Genomic DNA, 22,015 nt, shown 5'->3' on the forward strand with positions numbered 1-22,015 from the left:
CTATAACATACAAACCAGATAAAAAATTGGTGATTGGTGTCAAAACCCTGATTAGCACCTTTTCTTAAAAAATTCGATTTTACTTTACTTTCAGTTATGACTTTTCTCCCTCCTTCTCCTCCACCCACTGAGAAAGCAAGAAAAACAAAATGTATTACAAACATGTAGATATTTGTGTTACGAACACAAATGTCTGAATGAAAGAAGGGAGGGAGGATAGGGAGGGAAGGAGGGAAGGAAGGAGGGAGGAACTGAGACAGTAAGCAATCTGAAATAGGTTATATACATGTGCAATCATGTAAAACATATTTCCATATTTGTGGAAGAAAACTCCAACACACAAAAAAAGAAAGTTCAAAATGGTATGTTTCAGTATGCATTCAGACTCCATCAGTTTTTGTAGTTTTGAAGATGGCATTTTTCTTCACGAGTCCTTTGGAATTATCATGGATCACTTTATTGCTGAGAATTTACTAGCATTTATTAAGGGCCTACTATGTGCCAGGCACTGTGTTAAGTAAGCACTGGGGATACAAAAGTAGTTCCTGGTCTCAAGGAGCTCCTCTTGTGGAGACACAGCTTGCAAACAAGTATGTCCAAACAAGCTATCAATTCAGGGAGCCTTGAAGGTAACTGGAGGCAATATTGAACAGTCAAATGGCTTGCCTTAGAGGATGCCAATATTTGCTGCAGAGCTGAGAAATGTCTGCTACAAGATTCCAGGATCTACCAAAGCAGTCAAAAGGGAGATTTACAAATTAAACCAACCCAATGTTGTAAAAAAATGTACAAGACTTGATTGCAGCATTTGTGCTTTGTTGAACAGAGAGCTAGCCTTGGAATTGGGGAAGAAGAGGGAACAAAATGGGTTCCACTTCACTCTGAGTGAAGACCAAAATGACCTGTGAAGGTCAGAGACTTTTCAAGCCTTAAAGATTCAGATGAGAGGTATGACAAAACACAGACTCTCAGTTTCCTTCTTTGTAAAATAAGGAATCATATTATACAAGGTAGAACAATGAAAAGAGCACTAGACTTGGAATGAGGAAGGTCTGAGTTCAAATCTTGCTTCTGGCACCCAATAGTCATATGACCATGCCACTTCTGTGAGCCTTAATTTTCTCATCTGTAAAGTGGAGATAATAATAGGACATAATAATAGGACATGTTGGGAAGAATAAAAGAGGCTACACACACACAGTGTTGTTTGTTTTTAAACCCTTACCTTCTGTCTTGGAATCAATACTGTGTATTGGCTCCAAGGCAGAAGAGCAGTAAGGGCTAGGCAATGGGGGTTAAGTGACTTGCCCAGGGTCACACAGCTGAGAAGTATATGAGGCCAGATTTGAACCCAGGACCCCCCATCTCTAAGCCTGGCTCTCAATCCACTGAGCCACCCAGCTGCCTCCCACATAGTGTTTAGAAACCTTAAAACACTATATTGTCAATGGATATGAATGAAGTATCAAAAGAAGAAATGCAAACTATTAACAACCACATAAACAAATGATCCAAATCACTAATAATAAAGAAATGCAAATCAAAACATCCCTGAGGTTTCACTCCACACCCTGAAAACTGACAAAATGACAAAAAATGCCCTGAGTTGACGTTAGAGGGATTGTGGAAGAATAGACATACTGATTCATTGTTGGTGGAGTTGTGAAATGGTATAACCATTTTGGAAATCTATTTGGAATTATGCAAATAAAGTGGCTAAAACATCCATACCCACTGACCCAGAGATTCCACTCTATATTTATACCCTATGGAGGTAATTGAGGAGAAGAAAGTCTCCTTATGCATCAGAACATTGACAGCAGCACATTTTATGGGATCCAAGAACATGAAATAAGGTTGATGCCAATCACTTGGAAAGGAATGAAAAAACTGTGATATGTTTACGTAATAGAATAGTATTGCTTAGTAAAAAACAATGAACAAACTGAATTCAGAGAAGCAGAGACAAATTTGCATAATGTGATTTAGGATAAAAAAAGAATCAAAAAAGCAACCTAGACTATGAGGACAGCAACATACATGAAAACAAAAAAAGACCACAAAACCATCACAAGTGAATGTTACAGAATTCCACAGAACTAACCTGGCCCCAAAAACAAAATAAGGGAAGTCACTCACAGTCCACTCCTTTGCAGAGATGAGAGGCTTATCGGTATGAGACATTGCCCAGATTTTCAGAAATTTCCCACATATTGATTGGTTTTGCTCATTTTTTTGTTCTGCTTTCTCTATTTATTAAAAAAAAAAAAAACCCTATTCTATGAAGTGGCTCTGTAGGGGAGGGAAGCAAGAAAAGGAAACTGGAAGAAATTCTGGTGATATAAAAAAAGGACAAAGGGCGCCAATAAAAATTTATTATCATTATTATTATTATACGTGAACCACTTACTTCAAATGGTGGTTTCAAGGGGAGAACTTTATAAATCCAAAACACTTTAGAAATAGTTCTTCATTAAGTCTTGCCTCTGAAAGTTATTACGGAGGCAAGTATTTTATTAGTTTGTCTCAGTTTCCTGATATGTAAGATGAGAATGATATTTGCACTAAATACCTTATGTAACTATTGGGGGCAAAGTGTTTTGTAAATCTTAAACTGATAGATACATGAGTTATTGTTCTCATCAATAACAAAAGCCTATTTTCCCAATAGAATGTTTTGTAACATGCTTAACATCTTGAAAAGGGAGAGGGAAGAACCACTCAAATCCAGATCCCTTTAAGTATCTATTTCTTTGGATTAATAAAAAACATAAAACAGTAACATTTTCCAAACTAATTTTAATTATTTCAATTCCTAAAGGTAGAATAGTTCTTGGAAGATGCTTTTCTTCTTGGTTGTATTTTTTAAGGAAAGGTTCAGCTCAAGTATAGTTCCTGCAAATAATTTGGTTAGTCCTGTCAGTGAATCAGGTCAGAAGAGCTCCTGACCTTACAGGTACTCCTCCTGGACATTTCTCAAGTAAGCCTCGACATTTCCTGGCTCCCAACATTTTCTCTGGTTGTCCCCCAGACCTGGAATGCTCTCTTTCCTCGTCCTCCTTAGTTTCCTTCAAATCCTGGCTGAAATCTGATCTTTGGGAAGGTTTTCCCAAGTTCTCTTAATTCTTGTGCCATTCCTCTGTTGATGATTTCCTATTTATCTTGTATATGATTTTGGTTTTTAGTTTTTTTCTATCTATAGTTGTTTGTATGCTGTTTCTCTCATTGGATTAGGAAGTCCAACAGGACAGGAACTGTCTTTTGCCTTTCTTGATATCCATAGTGTTTAATCTAGTGCCTGGCATGTGTAGGCACTTAATAAATGTCTATTGACTATTATTGACTACCCAGGAAGAGCTATTTGCAAATGCTAAGAGATTTTAAATCACTAATAGATTATTAAATTTAAAACAAGCTGTTCATAATATAATTTTACAGAGTCAGGAAAAACACTCATAACAGGCTACCAATAGGATGCACTCCACATTCCATTCACCTCATCCACAAATCTGTAGAGGCCTAGCTTCCATGTTATTTTTTCGGTATGAATCATTACATATTTTCCCTTGACAGAGATCTCACTTTATTTTCAGACAAATACAGTACCTCTCTTTTTTTTTCCTCCTAAAGCTCTCAAGATATATATATATATCCCGAGGATAGGATGCCCAGGGGGCAGATGAGCTGAGGATAGAAGTGACACAGATCTCTGCCACACTTCTCGTCTACCTCATACGGGTCTCTGTTCCTATGTCGATAAGTCCTGTGGGAACTGGCAGTTAGGGCTGATTCTCTCAATGTCTATATCAACAGATTCTCTCTCTTCCACACTTTCTTTCTTATTTTTAAACCCTTTTCTTGTGTCTTAAGATCAATACTGAATATTGGTTCCAAGGCAGAGGAGCAGTAAGGGCTAAACATCTGGGGCTAAGGGACTTGTCCAGGAGTCTAGGAAGGGTCTGGAGCCAAATTGTAACCCGGGACCCCTCATTTCCAGGTTTGACACTCAATCCACTGAGCTATGTAGCTGCCCCCGAAGCATTCTTCATAGCCACAGAATGGCTTTCTCCATCCTGGTAGAAATGATGAAAAGCCACTACAAGCACAATGATGCCAGTGACCACCACCCCTCACCTTATAACTTGGAAAGCTTTCACTTTTGTACCTGACTACACTAGCTTGCAGAAACAAGGTAACTCAATGTTTCAAAAAAGACTGTCTCCAGCTAAAATGCAATCGCCCCTTTCAGGCGTCCCCGGACGTTTGAAACAGCCCTTCACATATTAGTGTGAATGAGCTCACGAATTTCTTGTTCTGAGAAAAGGTTTTGGTGGCAGGGAAGAAGAGAAAGAATGAGCTAACTGAGCCTGAGAAGCTCTTCTGACTGCTAAACTGACTCCTCTCTCTCCATATTGCAGTTCTACAACCAGAAGTCAAAATGTTGTCCACGTAACATTTTCTACAGGAAGTTTCTGTGACACAAGGTAATGTGTTGCTCAGTCACTGAAAATGAAGTCAAAAGACCCAAGTTCTAGTCTTCTTTCCCTGCTTATATCTCTGGGCAAGTCACTTCCCCTCCTCTGAGAATCCATTTCCTCATCAGTAAAGTGAGGGGAATAACACCATCGGGATGCACCTCACTGGCTTGTTGGGAGGCTCACTGTCTGTAAATTACATAAAGTGTTATGTAAATATCAGTTCTCAGCCATGACTACTGGGCTGATGTTTCTGAGGAAATTATCCTCAGCTAAAGAGAGAGCATACTAATGCTCAAGGATGTGTTTTAAAGTTATTTTTGTTAAATTATTTTTACTTAAAATGAATTTATTTGAATTCTTACCTGATAATTTAAGTACTTATTTACTACTTTATTCAGCACTAGCTCAGGGCAGCCCTGTGACTGCTTAGAATAATATCACTCAATACCACAAGTCATTCTGATTCGAAAGGCAGTTAGGCATCTACTGTGTAGCCAGCAAGGAGACGCGCCCGTCCTTCAGTAATCCTTGCTCAGATGTGCCAATCTTCCACGTGGGTTATCAATGTGGTAATTGGCTTACAACTAAACCTGTCATTCAGAAAGCACATGCTGCCAAATGGTGGGGAGCAGAGAGAGCACTAGGCTAAGCTCTAGAGATTCAGAAAGAGGCAAAAGACAGGTCCTGCCTTAAAAAACCCAACCACTTACAATTGAGCAGGGGAGATATAAACAAATGGGTACAAACAAGCTAGATGCAGGACAAATAGGGAATAATCAAGAGGAAAAGCACTAAGTTAGGGGGGATCGGGAGGCTTCCTGTCAAAGACGACATTTAGTTGGGACTTACAGGAAGCCAAGGAAGGCGGCGGACAAAGCAGAGGAAGCAAAGTGTTCCAGGCAAGAGACAGCTGGAGAAAATGCCCAGATCTGAGAGATGGAGTATCGGGGAGTCCGGTGTAGGAAGCCTGGAAAGGTAGGAAAACAAGGTTATAAAGAACTTTGAGGATGTCGGAACCTGGAAGCAGTAAGAAGCCACTGGAATTTACTGAATGGGGAAGAGGTATGGCCAGACTTGGGCTAGAGGAGAATCCCTTTAGTGGCAGAGTAGAGAATGGATTGGAGTGGGGAGAGACTGAGGGGAGTCCGGGAGGGAGGTGACGTATTAGAGTGGTGGCAGCGTTCGAGGAGACAAGGGGGTGTATTCGAGAGATGTTGTACATGTCTTGGTAACGGCTTGGCCATGGGAGGTGAGCGAGTAGGAGCAGCCGAGGTTGTGAGCCTGAGCTCCTGGGAGGTGGTGCTGCCCTCTCCAGAAACAGGGAAAGCAAGAGGGAGAGAGGGTTTAGGAGGAATGAGAGCAAGTTCTGTTTGGGGCATGTTGCGTTGAAGATGTCTACTGTGTGTCCAGTTCAAGAGGCATAAAAAGCTGTTGTAGAAAATCATCAGCATAGAGAGGGGAGCTGATGAGACCCCTAATGAAGTACTAGGGAAGGAGAGGAGAAGAGGGCTCAGACAGAACCATTAGTGGGTAACCTGCAGGAGGAGACCTCAAAGGAGACAAAGAAGTGTTCAGACAGGAAGAGAAACAAGAGTGTCCTGGAAACCTAGAGAAAAGAAAGTCAAGGAAGAGAGAATGATCAACATGTCCAAGTCTGCAGAGAGGCTGAGGGGAAGGAGCACTGAGAAAAGGTCAGTAGATGGGGCAACTAAAAACATTAGTACCTTTAGAAAGAGCAGTCTGAGTGCAATAAAGCCAGAAGCGGGATTATAGGAGGTAAAGAAAGTAAAAAAGCAGGTCCCTATGGCAGAGAGCCTTTTTTAAAGGAGTTTAGCTACAGGGGGTAAAAGAAATATAGGAGGTCAGTAAGTAGAGAGGGAAGAATCAAGTAAAGGATTTTTCAGGACAGGAGAGACACAGGTATATGGACAGGCAGAAGAAATGAGCCAGGAGAAAGGGAGGGCCTGAAAATAAGTGAAACATGGGGATGACAGAGGGAGTATCTGAGAGAAGATCTGAACTCAGGTCTTCTTCATTTCAAGTACTCAGTGCTCTATCTAGTTTAACATATTGCCTCTTGTACTGAAAGTCTGCGGAAAATCAAAGAAATACCTGAGGACTGAAGATTTGCTCAATTTTTTTTAGGAAGACTACATGTTGGCCAATGAGCCTGATTTTGATTTCTAGGGAAATTCTAAGACATTATTAAAGAGTTGGTTAGGAGCAGCTAAGTGGCTCAGTGGATTGAGAACCAGGCCTAGAGTCAGGAGGTCCTGGGTTCAAATCTGACCTCAGATACTTCCTAGCTGTGTGACCCTGGGCAAGTCACTTAACTCCCATTGCCTAGCCCTTACCACTCTTTTGCTTTAGAACTGATACTTAATATCAATTTTAAGTCAGAAGATAAGGGGAAGAGACAGAGACAGACACACAGACACACAGACACACACACACACAGATGGTTAGTTAACATCTAGAAAAGGAAGTAGTGATTATAAAGACTCTGCCTGGTTTTAAGACCAGGCAGCCAGACTAACTTTATTTTCTTTTTGGATACGGTTATTAAACTGGCAACTTGGGGAAATGAGGTAAGATAGAGTTCACATAAAAGTATGCAAAAACTGTATCACATGATAACTTCATAGAAAAGATGGAAAGATGTTTAGCACATGCTAACACCATGAGATAGATTCAGAAGGGACTGAAGCTGGACCCAAAGAGCACCCATCATTGGCTCAGTGGTGCTCTGACAGGAGATCTCCAGTGAAGAGTTTAGCCTCGGGTCATTTAAACACTTGTGATGATGTGTAGAAAGCTCCACGGGACACGTTCATCCGATCTGTAAAATACTTAGTGGCGAGACATATGACAGACTGACTGGCACCGGGAGGATCTAAAAAGATCCCAATAGACTGGAGCACAAGGCCAAAGCTAGTAAGGAATTCAACTGGGATAAATGTCAATGCTTACACTGTGCTCAAAAAATCAACTTCCCAAATCCTGGCTGAGGGAGACAGACATTCACTTCCTCCTTCCCCCACAGGTCATCAGATGCCAAGGAGCTGCAATATGTATTCCCTCTGGCGCGTCCTCTCCATACATCCTGACATTTATGCTAGTTCACACCCTCATCCTCTCACCCCTTATCTAGTCATCTCCAATTTCTCCTTTTTACAATCTATCTTTCATAGACTTACCAAAATCATTTTTCTGCGGTAAAATTTTCACCATAGGATGATTTGGGATCTCCAAAGTTACTTGACAGCTGAGGAAACTAAGGCACAGACATTGAGTGTCATGGAGCTAGAATACTCTCTTCAAAAGCCTTCAGTAAAAGTGCTAACCTACAAACTATCCTGCTCCTCTCTATTTCAATTTCCTCTCCTGCCAGCTCTGAGAAGTCGCCACTGGTTTTATTCTACGTCTATATGACGATGGTGTGTTTCTTATTTGCAAGAGGAATTGGGGGTGACAATGTGTCATCCTGAGGGAGTGTCAAGTAATGATTTTACCAGACCCTCTTGGGGCAGGCAAGAAGATGTGAGAAACCTCCAAGGAATTTGTCACCTCTTTTTGCGTCACATTAAAGTCTGACACAAGATTATATAGACAAGGGGGCAGCTTGGTGGCTCAGTGGATGGAGAGCCAAGCCTAGAGACAGGAGGTCCTGGGCTCAAATCTGACCTCAGATACTTCCTGGGTGACCTTGGGCAAGTCACTTAACCCCCATTGCCTCGCCCTTACCACTCTTCTGCCTTGGAACCAAGACACAGTATTGATTCCAAGATGGAAGGTGAGGGCTTAAAAAAAAAGATTACATATACAAAAAGAAGATAAATCTGACAGTCTATGAAGGATAGAAAGGAGTGGGAAGAGAAGAAAACTCAAAGACCTGTAAAGAGGCACCTGAATTTGTTTTAGTTAAGAAATATTTATTAAATGCCTCTGGGCACTTTTAAGTAAAGCTACAAAGATAAAGATAAAACAGTCCCTGCTCTCAAAGAACTTACATTCTTGTGGGGGAAACAATATTTGCATAATTAAATATAATACAAGGGGAATGGTGAGGGAAAGACCAGTAACAAGTGGTTATGGAAGGAGTAGAAGGTAGCTTGAGAAAGTGGTACCTGAGCAGAATCTGGAAGGAGAGCATCTTGGGAGTGTACATACAAATGTATGAAAACGGAAGATGCAGTATCAAGGTGTACGGAGAGCCAGCAGTCAAATATGGCTTGGTGGAAACCAGACTGAGAAGGCTTACAAGGATTAATGTTCTTTATGGAGCATAAAGAAAGCCTGTACTATAGCTATGACAAGAGGAAATGGGGAGGGGAAGCAGAGAGGAGACATACCCACATTCCATATGAAAATGGAATTAGCAGGTGAAAAAGAGAAGCCTGGGTTAAATGAAGGTGGTAGAACCTAAGCCTCACATTGACAACGTATCCAATTTTAACATAATGTCTTTCAGAAATCAATATCCACATAAGTAAAATCCCCAGGTTTTGAAGTAAAAAATCTGGGAAAAAAGGGAATGACTCCAATATTGAGCTAAGAAAGAAAATTCTGACACATCCCCACGCAGCAGAATGTCCTTCTTAAAATGTGAACTTAAAAAAAACAACCCACAAACTCTAATCTTCTGTCTAAGAATCAATACCGTGTATTTGTTCCAAGGCAGAAGAGCGGTGAGAGTTATATGATGGGGGTTAAGTGACTTGCCCAGGGTCACACAGCTAAAAAGCATCCGAGGCCACATTTGAACCCAGGATTTCCCATCTCTAGGCCTGGCTCTCAATCCTCTGAGCCACCCTTCCTTTAACATGAAAACTTTATGACACTTTCCTCCCTAAACTGCCTTGGACAAATTATTTGCAACAATGAAGGCTTCCTATTTCTACTACAAAGCTCACAATACAAGATAAAAGGAGAAGCAACAATAGAGAAACTAAGGCCCTTGTTGTCTGTACCCAACATTTAAGAGAAACAGAAATGGGAAGAGAAAGGAGGAGAGAGAAGGAAGGAAATCTAAATTACCCTGTGTTTGACTGGGGTGGATACCAGACCGTCAGTTAAAAAGAAAAATAAAATATTCTTTAAAATGAGAGAGAGATCATAGAATGAAAGGTCCAATTTTGCCTCAATTTTGATTCAAATCAAGAATGTGCTATTAAATGGATGGTTAGAAAAAGAAGCTGTGATCACAAAGAACCAACCTAACTTCATCATGAAGAAGAGATCACAAAAGACTAACCCCATTTAGTTTTATTTAAAAATATGAAATGCTTCATAACTTTGTGTATCATTGCTGCATTGTTCCCAACTCAAGCCCCCTCATTTACTTTTTTGACATGGATAATAGAACTGGTAGATGAAGTAAAAACGGCAAAAAGTTTTTACCTAGATTTGTTTTTAACTTTACTTTTTTTCCCAAAAGAAAACCAACTCAAGAAGTTCCCTCTCATCTCCCCTTCTCCAATCCTCATTGAGAAAGCTTAAAAAAAAAACAACTTTCAAACATGTATATACATTGTTGAGCAAAATAAATTCCCACATTGGCCAAGTCTGTCTCCACTCCTCCACAAAGGTTGACTCTGAACTCTGAGTCTATCACCTGTTAGGAGCTGGGAATACATTTCATCACGAATCTGGAATCACGGTTAGTCACTGTATTGACCAGAGTTATGAAGTCATTCAAACTTCACTGTCTTTACATTATTGTTGCTATCATATAAATTTTCTTCCTGGTTCTACTTGCTTCATTCTGTATCATTATATAAGTCTTCCTAGGTTTCTCTGAAGCCACTCTCTTTATCATTATTCCATCAAAATCATGTGTACCATGTATTTAACCATTCCCCAATTGATGGGCATTCCCCAGTCACCAATTCACAACACAACAGCAAAGAAAGAATTACTATAAATATTTTGTCTACATGTGAGTCTTTTTCTTCTTTCTTTAACCTCTTTGGGGTCTATACCTAGTAGTAGTATTACTAGGTCAAGATTAGTTTAATAACTTTGAGGGCATAGTTCAGATTGTTTTCTAGATTAACTATACTCATCCACAGCTCCACCAGCAGAGCATTAATATACCTATTTTTTCAAGAATCCATCAGCATTTTTCATTTTCCTTTTAGGGGACAACTTTCCCAGTATGATGTGTGTGAGGATGAACTTCAGAATTATTTCAATTTGCATTTCTCTAATTATGAGTAATTTAGGGTATTTTTTTTTACAAAGCTATTAATAACTTAATTTTTTCCTCTGAAAAAATCCTGTTCCTAACCTTTGACCATTTATCAATTGAAGAATGGCTCTTATTCTTACATATTTTAATCAATTCTCTATATAGCTAAGAAATGAGACCTTTATCAGAGAAAGTTTCTATATAAAAACTTTTCCCCATTTACTTATTCTTCTAATTTTAGTTGCAATAGCTTTGTTTATGGAAAAAATATTTAATTATGTAAATTAAATAGTCCATTTTATCTTCTATGACCCCCTCTATCTCTCATGAACTCTTTCCCTATCCAGAGATCTGACATGTTAATTTTTTCCTTCTACCTCTAATATGTTTATGATGTCACCCTTTACATCTAAGGCATGTATCCATTTGTAACTTATCTTGGTATATGGTGTGAGATGCTGATCTACCCTGTTTCTGCCAGATTCTTTTTCAGTTTTCCTAATAGTTTTTTTTTCTTTTAGGGAAGACTGTCATTTTTATTATATTGGTTTAGCCTACCCATGAACAACAAATATTTCTACAGTTATTTGAGATCTGTATATGTTTATGTAAAAGAGTACTTTGTAGTTTTGTTAATATACTTCCTATAGATAGCACTTCTCAATCATGTGCCATGCATCCTTGAGTCAATCTCTTTGTGTTATCATCTTTCCATATACCAAATGAGGATAATGCCCCATAAGATGTTGTAAGAGTGGGAGACACATTTGAATTCTTCAGAGAAAGATATTTTACAATACAAGAGGGCATTGTTATAATTTATTCTGGTACCTGGCTTCAATAGGACAAAATTGTTACTGCTTATTTTATTGGACTAAAACAGGGATAGAAAGAAACTTTTAAAACACACATACACGCAGCCTCCCAAGCATTTCATATTTTCGTTAGTTATTTTACATGGAATTTCTGTTTCTATCTTTTCTTGTAAGTTTTTGTTGATACAATGAGAGCTGTTTGCTTATGTGATTTTAGTTTATTTCCCACAGCTTTCATGAAATTGTTCATTGTTTCAATTGTTTTTTTTTAGTTAACTCTCTAAGGTTCTCTTCAAAAAGAAATGATTCTGTTTCCTTTTTTTCAATTCTTATTCCTTCAATCTTTCTCTTCAACTTATTGTTATAGCTAGCTTTCTAGTACTATCCTGGAGAGTAATATTGGTGATAATGGACATTCTTGCTTCATCCCCATCTTACTGGAAAGGCATTTAGTTTATTCCCATTACAAATAATGCTAGGTCTTGCTTTTGTGTAAATACTCCTCGTCATATTCGGAAAAGACTCATTTTTTCCTATGCATCCTGGTGGGGGTTTTTTTTGGTTGTTGTTGTTTTCTAAGCCCTTACCTTCTGTCTTAGAATCAATACTAAGTACAGGTTCCAAAGCAGAAGAGTGATAAGGCTAGGCAATGGGAGTTAAGTGACTTGCCTAGGGTCACACAGCTAGGAAGTGTCTGAGGCCACATTTGAACCTTTAAAGATGAAACCTCATCTTTAGGCTTAGCCACGGAGCTACCCAGCTGCCCTCTGTTTTGTTTTGTTTTTCAACAGGAATGACAATGTATTTTCACTACTTGGTTTGACTTCGCCATCTTCATGCCCACCCACGAGCCCAAGAAAATTTTATCAGCACATAATCCCCATCATAAATAGCTTTGGTACTCCCACCTCATCAGGACCCTCGCTTCCTTCTGGCCGTCTGACTGGAGGCTTGAAGAGAAAGGGGAAAAACTTCTCCCAAAGGCCCAGCTAGCTCTTCATTCCCCACCAGCACGACTGCTTGGCTTCGTGTCCCCGGGGAACTCCTCGTCAGCAGCCTTCGCCAGGTCAGTCACCAGCTCAGCTCTCCCCTGGCTGCGCACGGTTGAGACTTCAGACTGACCCTCCCACCGTGCCCCTGGAGGTGTGCTCCCCTCCCTGGCGTGTCTGCTTCCTTGGCTCTTCCCCCATGAGGCTGGCAGCCCAGGGCCCGGCCTAGGACGGCTTGTAAGTGTTTAGCGCCTGACAGAAAGTGCCTTGGCCAGATTCACACACTAAACATTCCGAGGCTGGGTCTGGTGTTTCGGGTGCAATTCCCTTTGCTACCTAGTGGCCATCAAGGTGCCTCAGGTTTGCCACGTGTCGTCCCGCAACCCTGCCTTAGCAGGTAAGAGAAGGGGTAAAGCACGGCTCGTTTACGGAGGAGGGGGAGGGGCCTCACGCACAGACATTCTGAAGTGTCCGAGGCGGCCTCTGGGGTGCCCACGCGATTTCCGACGGGATCTTTTTCATAAGCATAACTTCGTACGGGACATTTTAGAGGGAAAAACAGAGGCCTCTTCTCCCAGGACCCATTTCTGTGGCACGTCCAAGCGGGATCCGGAAGGTGACGCAGGGCCTCGGTGCTTGGGGAGTGGGCTGAGATCAGCGGGATGCTTAGGAGCCCTCGGCTCTTGCACCCAGCAGCCATGTAAATCACGTGGTTTTGGTCCAGGCCTCGGGACACAAAACAAGGCGGGATAATCCTCAAGGGCGCACACGGAATCTTTTTAGAGCAGCCACAAACACCACCTGACCTTGCCGCAGTGCTCGGATGAAGCGACTCTCCAGGGTGCGCTGAGGAAAACAGGGTCCCTATAACAGACGGCTCCAAGCAGCGAGAAGCGCGCAACGCCTGCAGCACGCCGAAGAGGCCTGGGTCAGGGCGAGGCAAACGCGCGGGCAGGCCCCGGGCCCTTGTGGCTGCTGCAGCCGCGTCTGAGGACAAGAACCTGATCAGCCCCAAACGCCTTTACAGGGCAACAAGGACAGAAGAGGCCACACTGCTCTCGGGCTTTTCAGAGGGCGGCGGAAGAATGATGATGTCTGTGTTCACAGGAGAGGAAACGAGGCTCCGAGACGCCAGTGACTGGGCCAGGCGGAGCCAGCCCCCGCCTCTCAGAGTGGCCCTCTACAGTCACGTGATGGTTGTGGGAGGCACTGCTTAGACTCTCCCTTCCGCATACCAAAGGTACAGCCAGAATGCACTGCCCCCTTCAGAGCTCCGCAGAAGAGAGAGAATGAAGCACGGGCAGCACAGACAAGCCCACGCTCTGTTGGTTCTAATGCATTCTAGCCATGGACTTACCAGTAATGATGTCTTGAGCTTTAAAGAAAATGTGGGTAAGTGTGGACCAGCCCAGACGGCAGGCTTACTGGCAGGCCCAGATAAGGAGGGAGCCGAACACATTCTAACTGCTTTGTTCGGTGTGCAGCGTAAGGGGGGGTGGGGGGGTGAGGTTTGAAAGGAAAATGCAGGCCCGCTGCTGGAAGGGAGCGCCCTCCAAGCAGAGAGCCAGGCCATGGGAAGCAACCGGAGTCCCATCAAGTTCGGATGCGGCGTCTCCTCTGGTGGTTCCAGCGACATCTCCGGCCGGGAGGCTTACCTGCCAGCGCGTCGCGGTAGAGCTGCACGAAGTGGCTGAAGATGTCCTTGGGCAGGCACTTCTCGTCGGGCAAGCACTGAAGAAGGATCACCACCTCCGACTGCCCCACCGCGTGCATGCCCTTCGTCGTGAAACACCAGCACTTTCTGTTCACATCTAAGGAAAGAGCAGGGATGTCAGCCAGTGCGCGACCTCCCCAGGGCCGAACGCAGAGAAGTGAGGCAGAACGAAGCCTGGCCCACGCTGCCGACTGGCCTCCCTGCCACAATGGAACAGGAGCCCCGAGCTAAGCACCTGGGAAAGGGTCAGAGAGCCGAAGGGGAAGCAGAGGGCACTGTCAACGCAGCCAAAAAGCTCTGAAGGGAATGACCGGAAGAACATAAAGAAGATCCAGGGCCCTCGAGGAGACCCTGGAAGCCCTCTCCCCCAGCCTCCCCCCCCCTCGCTCCCTCCCTCGGGGCAGCCCGAGTCTGAGCTGGCAGGACCCGCATCCTGGCACCTGGCCCCTCCCCTCAGAGGCCACCCTTCTCGGCAGCCTCTGTCCTCAGAGCAGCGATGCCTGGAGCTACATGGGTAATCCAGAGCCGGCTCTGTGGCGACCTCACATCGTACCTACAAGAAAGCCCTGTTTGTGAGCCGGCATGAGCTTGGGACTTCCTCCTTAGGACCTTAGATTCTAGTTACATTCACGCCTCGAGACTCCTTGGGAGAGGCATGCTCAGCGTGCCTGGGTGAGAACGGCTGGGACCGACAGCCAGTGCGTCCTTACAGCTCTGGGGGGCTTTCTGCCTTCCTGACATACGGGGATTGGACTAGATCATCTCTGAGATTCCTTCTAGCAGGAAAAGTCTATAAGGGACAGCTAGATGGCTTGGTGGATAGAGGGCCAGGCCTGGAGGCAAAAGGTCCTGGGTTCAAATGCAGCCTCAACACTTCCTGTGTGACCCTGGGCAAGTCACTTAACTCCACTGCCTAGCATTGGTTGCTCTTCTGCCTTGGAATGGACACTTAGTACCTATTTAAAACAGATGGTAAGGGTTTTTTTTAAGAAGTCTATGAATGTTATTTGAACACGTGCAGCTCAAGATTCAAGTTAACTTTCACGGCCCATTCTCTTTACCAGATCCCCCAGCAAAACGGGGCTCCTGAAATAAGATGAAAGAAAAACAGGCCGCATTTCTGAAAAGGCCATTTCTGTCCTCCCCCGAGAAGACGTCCACATACAGCAGGCCAGAGCACACGCTGGATCCTACTTTGGGAAAGGCAGCAGTCTTTCATCTCTAAGCCATCTACGTATCCAAAGCTGCCCCGGTCCCCAAATCTTCCGGTCTAGGTAAGCACCTCCAAGCTATTTCCTAAGTGTACAATGGCACGCCACGGCGAGCGTGGAGATGCCTCGTGCGTCACCTGATGGCAGAAGTCACTCAGGGCTCAGAGCAACGGGAGGCAGAACGAACGCTGGTTGATGAAATCCTGCCTCTTCTCTCAGGCACAGACTCAGAGGTCGCACTTCCCTTGTGCGCCTTCGCTCTGCCTCAGTCTTCGTCTCGCCTTCTTTGCAGAGTTGGGAGGAAAGCCCTTGGGACCCCTCAGGAAAGGAGCTAGTACTGTCGGTATCAGGGGCCTGGGCAGGAGCATCCCCTCTGGTGCCCCGGGGATTGTGTGTGGCAGGATGTCCCATAAAACGGGCAGCGTTTGAGCCTGAAAAGAGCCCTGTGATCCGAGACACATCACAGACTCTCTGGGTCTTCGTTTCCTTCTCTGCCAGATGGAATCGTCTCTCTCCTGTCCTGAGAGATGCCCCATGGGTAGACATCTCGCCACGTACCCTGACCTGGCCCCAGGGCCGGGGCCTCCCCTCCTCCTCCAGAGATGAAACCCTACAGTTGTGACTTATTCTCTTGATTGGAGGATCTCACCACTTCCAGAGCAGGCTTCACATTCTGCCCAGCTGGAAACCAGGAAACCAGAACTTGCTCTCCGCCCTCCTGCTGGTTGCCGTATCACGGTTCCATTCACCCTCCCTGGGTCTCCCCGGACCGCAGGCTCCCTCCTTTAGTTCCCTCAGATTACAACATAAGCTCCATGAGGGCAAAAACTGTCTGCTTCACTCCAGTGCCCAAATCAGCGCCTGATAGGTAGCTAATTCTTCGTGACTGCTTGCTCAGTCTTGGGTTATGATGAGGAAATCGCCTTGAGTGTTGCAATGGCAGGATTAGCTCTGTCCAACTGAGCACAAGGTTGGAGCTCAGGAACCTGATGGGATTCCCCAAAGACCACGAGGCGGCCGGTCTTCTGACTAGCCCGGCAGCCCCTCCACAGCCCATCACCTACTCCTTTACACACCAACCAATCTGGGTTCAGCTTTGAGAAGTTCCAGACACAACAACCTCATCTGCACCCAATGTTCCTGTAAAACATGGATTTAAGAAATGCTTGCAAGAGCCCACTACTTACAATTAACAATTTTGACCATGGACAGCAAATTTGCATTTAAAACAAACACCAGCGGGTCAGGGCCACCATCTTCCAGCTGCTGCATTACGGAGATCTGAGAAGGGCGTTCTTCCACAGCATAATCTTCAAGGAGAAAAAGAGAGAGAATGAAAGCGGAGCCCAGTGGCAGGGAAGTGTGCACGAGGGGGCCTACACGTGGCAGAGTAGCAACCTGCTCAAACGGAATCTCTAAAGCTAAGGAGAGGGGAAAAGGCATTTGATTTTACCCAGCTTCCTGCCCCAGAAATGGCTCGTGCCAAAGCTGCTAAAGATAGTCTCTTCCTCATTTATCAGTAATTACTCAGCTTGAGCAGTTTCACATACATATTCTGAGACCAACATTTCAAATCTAGGAGTCCCTCTTTATCTTAAGTTTCCCTTTCCTGCAGTTTCAATTACCCAAGGCCAACCTCAAAGTGCTGGAGGTCCCCTTGGCTCGGTTCTTCTGCTTTCACTTGTATTTTTTAAAGGTTGTTGTTGGGGGGGAGGGGTAAGAAACGGCGGGGCAGGATTGGGGAGAGAGAGCATATATGTATGGGGTGAGCAGCGTTCTGGTAGACCAAGTCCAAGTCTGATCAGTGGATACTTTTGAGAACTCTACAAGTCATTATCCTCCATGTTCCTGAGTGACAGAGCTATCTATCCCTCAGCTGGAAGATCTCCGACTAAGAAACCAGGGCTGCGTGAACTACATTTAGGCAGTGAAAGTGAGGTCAAATCTGGCTGACCCCAAAAATGATGGCAAAAGGAGGGAGAGAATCCTACTTATTGCCTACTAAGAGGGTAGGCTCAAAACTTCACTTGTGGCTGTGGAACGTAGTGGTGGACATTTGTCCACCTAGCAGTAAAATCTCTCAAGATACAAGGAAGCTCAGTCATCTAACTGTACAGTCAAAAATCTTCTTTTAGACAGGCGTCTTACAGGAGAATGTCTTAGAGAAGGTAAGCGCTCACTTTTGCTTTAATTCAATTAGCACCCAAACGTCAAGACTTTTCTTTAGGATTGATAGATAACTCTCAATATCAAGAGTGGCCAACCATCAGCACCTTCCTGTGGAGCCCTCAACGCAAAAAGGAAGACAACATATGAAGTTCCGAGCAGGAGGGATGGTAAAAAGTGGTATTCTGAAGGGTTACAATAATTCTGATAAGATGTGGTCTGAAACGCTTCAAATAGTTTTATAGCGTGTCTACACACGTGTGCTTTAGCCAGCTAGAAAAAGAAGAAAAGCCTTTTGGAGTAATTGGGGATGTGCGGGACCGTGGGATAAAGGCTCTGTCAACGGCCCTGGAGAGTCCTGGTTCCCGTGTCTAGTCAGCTTAGTCACCAGTCAAGAATGGCATTTAATGCTGGGATGCTACTTACCTCCTTTGACCCCAGTGGAAATGAGGATGGGAGGGAGGCCATCTTCTGGAATCAGGTTCATTGCACTTCCCACAGGACTTCCCACCTGAGTTATACTCCCAGAGAACGCAGAAATATCCATCTACAACAGCCAAATATAGCATTAAAGAGCGTTCAAGACTTCAGGAGAACATAGTGGGGAAAGCAGACTGGGAACCTGAACAAACATTCAAGCAGCACCTACTGAGTAATAAGGATCTCCTCTATGACGAGTGCAAAGGGGAGAGGTCTGAGCAAAGAGCTGCCCCCTCTGACTTCTTGTACCACGTCGTCCTCTCAGTCTCTTGGGCCCTCCATGGGGGTGTGTGTGCGTGCACATGGTTCTCCCCTTTGCACTTGTCATATTAGAACCTATAACGTAACTGTCTGTATTTGGTTTGCCCTCCCTCCTAAACTATAAACATGTTAAGGGCCAGCAAAACTGTACCTGTTTCTTCCCTAACATTCCCACCACTAAATGCAGTGAATTTTCTATACATGTCTATCTGTGTGCCTGTATGTACACATACATAGGTACGCAGATACATATAAACACACACGTGTAGGAGGCAGTTAAGAAGCGCTTGCTAAACCGAATCCTACTTAAGACAGAACGAGGACTTAAGACAGCGCTCTCTTCCCCTTGACTGTACATTTATTCCTGTTTGCAGAGTGTGGAGGGCAGCAGTGAAGCTTAGGTTAGTCCAAGCCCTTGAGTGTTACAGATGAGCAAACAGGGACTTCGGAGACACGGACTTGTCCCCAAACACACTGGGGCTCGTGGTAAGGTCAGAACTAGAAGCCGAGTCCCCCGAGCCCGGGGCCGGGCTCCTCCGCGATTCTCTCACTCATGTCTGGGGGGTCTACTCGGAACGCCAGCACGTTCTTCTTGCCTACCAAAGGCAGAAGGAGCAGTCAAGGGAGGGAAGGGCACCCGCGTTGACCTGAGAACAAGGCAGTGAGACATCCTAATGCTCAGGGCTGCTCTGCCCCAGGGAGACCTTCGGGTAGGGGCCAGAGTGGGTGTTGAGGGGATTCCTGTGTAAAAGACTCTGGGGGTCCCTTCCAGTGTGGAGATTCTAGATTCAGCACAAGCGCATTATTGTGGCTTCTGTTGTTCTGACTAATGAGTTCTCTTACCTCTGCTGGCAGTGGACTGCTGCTCACTGGCTGGGCTGGGTCATGGGACACAGCCAAGGCTCCCGTGGACGAAGGACCACTCACTGTTAATTTGGCTGCATCAGCAACTTCCCCGTTAGGCAAGATCCCATCGGCAAACCACACTCGCCTTTGCTCTCGGGGCTGAGCCACTTAAGGGGCCAGAAAAAGAAAAGAGGCATCAATAGGACAAGAGGATGAGCCTGCAATGTCACCAGCTCGCAGTGTCGCCTAATCCAGGTGGGCAGACATGATCATTGGTGGAACTGTCTTTGGAACCCAATAACCCCAATTCCCCATCCATGGGGTTAAAGGCAACAAAAGCTGCTTCTAAGCCGTGTCCTGGGCTTACTTCAAACAGCACATCAGAGCAGCTCTTTTGTGTGACACGCATTAGGGGCTCTCTCATTCTCCTGCGATATAATCACAACCTTTGACACGTTTCGCTGGCCAAAAAACGGAGAAAGAACAGAATATGTCCAAAATGAGTATACCTAGAAAGCTCCTAGAACATGGCCACAGACTTTCAACAGCTCCAGTAAATAAGAGGTTGTCCCCCTGGTTTATGGTTAAAAAGAACCAAAAAGATGCATGGAAAAATGCTGCAGAGTCCCTACTGATTAGGATGGAAGAGTAAAAACCAAGGGACAAGAAATGGCAAGAGAGTCAACTAGATTCCTTCGGGGCAAACTGGAAATGAAGAAGACAAAAGTGTTATAACATGGAATAGGGAGAACTGGGAGAATAGGGAGAGTTTCTGACTCTTCTGGGAGTATATCTTTACTCCAACTCTGGACACCTTCAAACCAATTAACAATCAAACAAGAGTGAACCTAGGGAAGAGGAACCCCTGCCACCCCGCCCCAAAGTGGCAAATGAAACAAAGGGATCAGTGGTTTCAAGAAAGAAATCTCAAACTCAAAAATCCAGGCATTATAGCCAAGTGATGGCCTGATAGTAAAGGGAGATGGGAAGAGTATGATCACAGTCAGCTTACCAAAATGGGGCCAGAAGAGTTACTTTGATAGAAGGGGGCATTACTCAGAGAAAAGGAAGAAAAAATTATAATGAATATCCAGAAAAAATCTCCCTGACAATAAGATCATTAAAGAGAAATGTGTATTTGTCATTTATATGGTTACTATTATTAAAACTCTTGGAACTTGTAAATTATCTTTTAGCTGGCAATCTTAAGGTACTTTGCTGACACACTGATGTGTACGTGTCACCCCAACTGAGTTGCAAGTCTCTATGTTCTGTACCTGTCGTGTGCCACATCCAATTTAAAAGCTGGACTGTTTGAGGTAGGCTGATCCTATCTACATGTTGTTACAAATCTGAAGGAAGAAAAGAAGGGTACATCACAGGACTGGTCAGGAGGAGGGGTGTGATGTCTAAGTCCCATGAGGTCCTTTTCATCACTTCCTAGGAACCTACGAAGGGCACAAAGAGGGGACTAGGAGAGGTAGCCCGAACAGAAATAGTCTACACCCACGACTCCTTCAAGAATTAGATTGGGAAATATTCTGCTCTCTTAGACTAGCTTGGTAAGGGCATCACCAAAGGTGCAGGTAACACACCACCACGTTCCATGGGCCCAGAGAGTCTCAACGATTCAAGCCTCCTTCTTCCACATCAGCTCCCACCCAAAGGAACCTATCTGTGGCATTAAAAAAAAAAATCTGTGCCGGCCCCTTTTTAGAGGGGTTTAAAGAAGGGGAAAAAAAAACAAGTGAGAAAGAGAGAGAAGAGTGTGCAGTCCCCTACCTTCTGCTCCGGGGTGCTTTAAAACTCCCACAGGCACCATCACAGTGGGAGGTGGAGAGCTCAGTGCTCCTGAGGCCTGAGCTTGCTGCAAGGGAGGGATAGTAGAACAGTACTCTGCAGGATTGTTAGGGTTAGGGCTCTGGCTTGAGGCACTCATCATGTTCTCCCAGGCTTGAGCTAAAGCAAATACAGACACAATCAATGTGAATGCATTGTAAAATATGGATACCAAGATCTGCTCCTGCTTAACTCTCACAGCAAGGCCTCTCTCCTCCTTGTGACGAAGTATGATGGAAAGAGGAAATTCTGTTTAACCAAGGAAAAACCCAGCTAGGGAAACTGTTCATTTAGTAGAAGCAAGTAAAACTTACAAGGATCTTTTCCCACATGGGTGCATATTCTGTTCTTAAGTTCATGCCTAAGCCCTTTGTTTCTTTCAAAGAGGACTATAATTTCCTTCAAAAGGAAATTAAACATCAAATAACTAGCTTACAGTTTTGCAAGTGTTCTGTTCTTTCCTTTACATTCCAAGGGCTTATATCAAGTTCTACTAAATTTTCAGATCTGGGTTTAAGCACTGTTGTTATCTTCAGTGCAGAACTTTCAGTTTCAGCCTAATCAGCTTCTAAATTCCTGGGGGGGGGGGGGGGCAAAAACTTCATCTGGAAAGCTCCAAGGCTCGAGAGTAAGCAGACGGACTGCAGGGATGCTACACTTGCCTCCGTATACGAACATCTCCACCTAGCAGAGGGCTATGGGGAGGGGTCGTTAATAGCCACAGCTGTACTTTGGTTGTGTCTCCAAGCGCATGACTCATCCGTAGATGAGTGCCAATGAATGAACATGGAATGTGCCCTAGAGAATCCGCGTAAAGGTACTCAAAGGGAATGCCATAAGGGACCATCAGGGAAAGGAGTGGACTCCAAATGAGAGAGCGTGTGCCAAGTGCTTAGTACACGTGAAGATGCTTCCTAACTTCCAGTCATCACCATCGTTCTGGGTGCTCCATCTGTAACACGGGCACATTCACCTTAATCTGAGAAAGGAGCTAAAGAAATGGGAGTTCTTAGTTGGCCTCCCCCT

At 44.4% G+C, this 22,015-nt stretch overlaps 1 protein-coding gene across 4 annotated transcripts in view; it reads right to left on the reverse strand.

Annotated features, from left to right (window-relative positions):
• The window catches only part of ZFYVE9 (zinc finger FYVE-type containing 9), a 186,278-nt gene that overhangs the window by 50,433 nt on the left and 113,830 nt on the right, over nucleotides 1-22,015 (reverse strand). For 3 of the 4 annotated variants that reach the window (XM_056815136.1, XM_056815134.1, XM_056815135.1), the window contains 5 exons: nucleotides 20,933-21,109; nucleotides 19,148-19,317; nucleotides 17,990-18,110; nucleotides 16,585-16,707; nucleotides 14,128-14,283 (listed from right to left, as the gene is read on the reverse strand). In XM_056815136.1, coding sequence (XP_056671114.1) covers nucleotides 14,128-14,283; nucleotides 16,585-16,707; nucleotides 17,990-18,110; nucleotides 19,148-19,317; nucleotides 20,933-21,109 — 747 coding nt within the window. The remainder of the gene's footprint in view (nucleotides 1-14,127; nucleotides 14,284-16,584; nucleotides 16,708-17,989; nucleotides 18,111-19,147; nucleotides 19,318-20,932; nucleotides 21,110-22,015) is intronic. The other variant, XM_056815137.1, reaches the window with a different exon arrangement.

This window comes from Monodelphis domestica, chromosome 2 (genome assembly GCF_027887165.1).
Source record: "Monodelphis domestica isolate mMonDom1 chromosome 2, mMonDom1.pri, whole genome shotgun sequence".
NCBI classification, from domain to species: Eukaryota; Metazoa; Chordata; class Mammalia; order Didelphimorphia; family Didelphidae; genus Monodelphis; species Monodelphis domestica.